This window comes from Sinocyclocheilus anshuiensis, unplaced genomic scaffold, assembly GCF_001515605.1.
Source record: "Sinocyclocheilus anshuiensis isolate Anshui unplaced genomic scaffold, SAMN03320099.WGS_v1.1 scaffold1980, whole genome shotgun sequence".
NCBI classification, from domain to species: domain Eukaryota; kingdom Metazoa; phylum Chordata; class Actinopteri; order Cypriniformes; family Cyprinidae; genus Sinocyclocheilus; species Sinocyclocheilus anshuiensis.
In genome coordinates, this window is record NW_015557235.1 from 529585 (window position 1) to 533196 (window position 3612).

Genomic DNA, 3612 nt, shown 5'->3' on the forward strand with positions numbered 1-3612 from the left:
CAGAGTAGCAAAATATTTTTATTTTTACTAAAACTTTATTTCAACCCCTTTATTTTAACATTACGTTTATAATCTATGTGCATATACTTTGAATAAGCACACTAAATTCTGTACTTTCTGGTGACACTCAATTAATAGGCTAACCATGAATTTAAAGAAATACTGATTCTTTATTCTTTATTTGTATTCATGCAGACGTTATATATACAATGTATTTTATCTGGCATAACCAACAATACTTGTCACTGGTCATATTTCAGCTTCAGCAGCTAGGATCCGTTGATGAGCGGTGTGACTATTCCAGTCTGCCAACTTGAACAACACTAAACCAGCACCTGCCAGCATAGACTAGCATAGAAATTCATAATAGGCTTTCTTTGTAGATGGATGGATTGACAGATAAACAAATAGACAGGTACACCAATAACTTTCTTTCATAGTACATCAGAAATCACGTGGGAGAGTAGATACCCCAGACTCTCTCTGTCCCAGTGCTGCTAGTTTATACAGCGATTTGGAAGCAAACGGGATTAATTAAGATTAGTCAGTGGTTTTCACATCCTGACAGAGGCTGGGAATCCTGCTTCTCACAGGACGTCCTGTCTGCTGCCCTCCCAGCTCCACCAGATCCTCTCTTTGTCCTCTCAACCACTGCCAATTCAAAGGTGAAGTGTTTCACAAGGAAAAATGAGAGGATTAAGCACATCCTTGCTAAAAGGGTGTAGTTGGATTCATTTCATGCTGGAGAAAAGAGCTCATGTAACCCATGTGGCTCATCTGCCTCTAGTCGTCACTGCAGTTTGTCAGACATGAATGTCAACCAGCACAAGATTTCACTGATGATCTGTTTTTCTTCTGTGAGTCACTGTTCTTTTTGAAGGTCACCACTGCTTTGCTATAACAGACAGACAGATCTAGATAAACTGTCCATAGCGGGAGGATGATTGCGAGTTTCCTTCTGCTCCACATTTTTTCTCCTGTTACTGTCTTCACTAGTTTTTCTCTGCAAACTCGTATAGGAACCAGGCTCTCTGGTTAATGAGTGGGCGGCACTGAAATCAACCAACTAGAGTGCTGTGGTTCTTTACACAGCACGATTACAACCATAAGGGACCTCTGATGAAAGAAAAGTTCAGGACCAAATGAGTGTGTTTGTGGTGTCTTTACTATTTTTATTACATCCTGACTGTCAAGAGGCCAGATAGCTTGTCCTTATGTGCCCTCACAGAGAACTGTAAAAGTGCTTTAAGGGGATAGTTCACCCAAAAATGAAAATTCTGTCATTAATTACTCACCCTCATGTTGTTCCAAACCTGTAAGACCTTCGTTCATCTTCGGAACACAAATGAAGATATTTTTGATTAATTCCGAGAGTTCTCTGTCCCTCCCATAGACAGCAAGGATCCTACCATGATCAAGGAACAGAAACGTCGTTAAAATAATCCATGTGACATCAGGGGTTCAACTGTAATTTTTCGAAGCTACGAAAATACTTTTTGTGCACAAAGAAAGTTCTGTCAGCTGCACCACACGCTTACATTGTTTACGTTCAGATCAAAGCATGCGCATACGTCGTGATACTCTCCAAAATGGTGCCAGGGTGACGCGGAGGAGACGAATTGTTGAATAAAGTCGTTATTTTTGTTTTCTTTGCGCACAAAAATTATTCTCGTAACTTAAAAATTACGGTTAAACCCCTGATGTCACATGGACTATTTTAACGATGTCCTTACTATGTTTCTGGACCTTGATCGTGTAAGGATCCTTGCTGTCTATGGGAATGTCAGAGAGCTCTCGGAATTCATCAAAAATATCTTAATTTGTGTTCTGAAGATGAACAAAGGTCTTACGGGTTTGGAACAACATGAGGGTGAGTAATTAATGATAGTATTTTTATTTTTGGGTGAACTGTCCCTTTAATACCCTCAAAACATTTATTTATTTATTTATTACTTCTTTCATTCATTCCAGATTTTTTATTTTTTTAAGAGATATAACAATAAAAAAAAAAGCTACACATTTTGTGTTAGGGTCATTTTAGACCCAGGTATGTATGTAGTACCATTCGGTGTCAAAAATACTTTTTGTTATATTATCTATGAAATTAAATTAGTGTAAGAAACATTTGTAAAATATATCTAAATTTTTCCCCATATCTCACACTTTTGGGACTTTGTAAACATGAATATGTACACCTATTGACAAACCTTTGCAGCATTAAAAATGTATCACTTTTTTCATCTGAAAGTGAAAGTTTATGCAAGTAAAATGAATTTATTTTGTTTGATACTTATATTGTTTTGATATGTAGGTTTCATAAATTTGGACTGTTTTTGAGCAATCATGAGTTATAAAGTCAAAGGAATTTAATTCAATTCCATTCAGTCCAATGGGGTTAATGCCAGTAATCTTCTTAGGTTTATGTTCTTAGAAGTTTAGTTTTATATATATACAGTAGTTCCAAACATATTTTGAATGCATTATAAGGGTTAAGTTTGGCCTAATCTTTTTGTCTCCTCAGGTATTGTCGTCTTTGGTGCCATCATTGATTGGTTATGTCAGTGACCGTGATCTAGGTGACACTGCTTTGGGTGTGTTGGTGAACGTGGCTCAGGCAAGCCCCACCTCTCTCGTTCCCTTCCTGTCCACGCTAAGAAATGTGGGTCAGAAGAACCCTTGGTTGCTGGGACACATCGCTAAGATCCATGGGGCAGTGGGTCTGACTAGTGAGGTGGGCATTTACGTCACAATACGTGTTCATGCTTCAAATCCAGCTAGTTGAACACTTAATGCACTCGGTCATACTGTATGTCCCAAGATTCATTAGACTGGTCCAGTGCTTTAAAACTAAACAATTGTCTTGTGTGTCAAAAAGTATTTTTATTTGTTGCTTCATTTTAAAGTGGCATTCAGTAGGTCTTTAATATATGCAATACTTTTCTAAATGTTTTTAAGTGCCGATACCACAAAGGTAGTAGGCACTCTACTACTGAACATTATTGTCTCTGAATTGTTTTATTTTTTTGTAAATACAAGTGCTTTTTAGAGTGCACTCTGCACAATAATTAATTCCCTTACCTGTCTAACCAAAAAAAAGTGATTTAGTGAAACATTGCAGGTCACATCATTTTAGCATGTGTACTATTCAGATGACTCTTTACAAAACCACTGTTAATTTCTTAATGCGTAAATTTTTTTAAATTAGCAACAAAATATTGAATGCACCTTTTAAAATGTAGTGCTCATGGCGTGAGATGCTGAAAAAAGGTAGGTAATATGCATGCCAACAGGAACCTTGGAAGTTTGACGGTAATCACTGTGAGAATTATTGTTGAAAGAGGTTAAAATGTTACACAAGTGGTACTTTGATGACTGTAATGGTGTTGCTTTAGGGCAGTGTTTCTCAACCCTGGTCCTGGGCGCCCCCCAACACTGCACATTTTGTGTCTCCCTTATCTGACACACCTATTTCAGGTCCTGGAGTTTCTTTTAATGAGCTAATGAGTTGAATCAGGTGTGTTTGATTAGGGAGACACACAAAATGTGCAGTGCTGGGGGGCGCCCAGGACCAGGGTTGAGAAACACTGCTTTAGGGGTTAATGTAGATCAGGG

At 37.9% G+C, this 3612-nt stretch overlaps 1 protein-coding gene across 1 annotated transcript in view; it reads left to right on the forward strand.

Moving 5' to 3' along the window:
- The window catches only part of LOC107679005 (ventricular zone-expressed PH domain-containing protein-like), a gene marked incomplete at its 3' end in the record, with an annotated part of 88786 nt that overhangs the window by 45854 nt on the left and 39320 nt on the right, over positions 1 to 3612 (forward strand). Inside the window, exon 6 of the mRNA XM_016474407.1 lies at positions 2522 to 2731. Within this exon, the coding sequence (XP_016329893.1) occupies positions 2522 to 2731 (210 nt within the window). The remainder of the gene's footprint in view (positions 1 to 2521; positions 2732 to 3612) is intronic.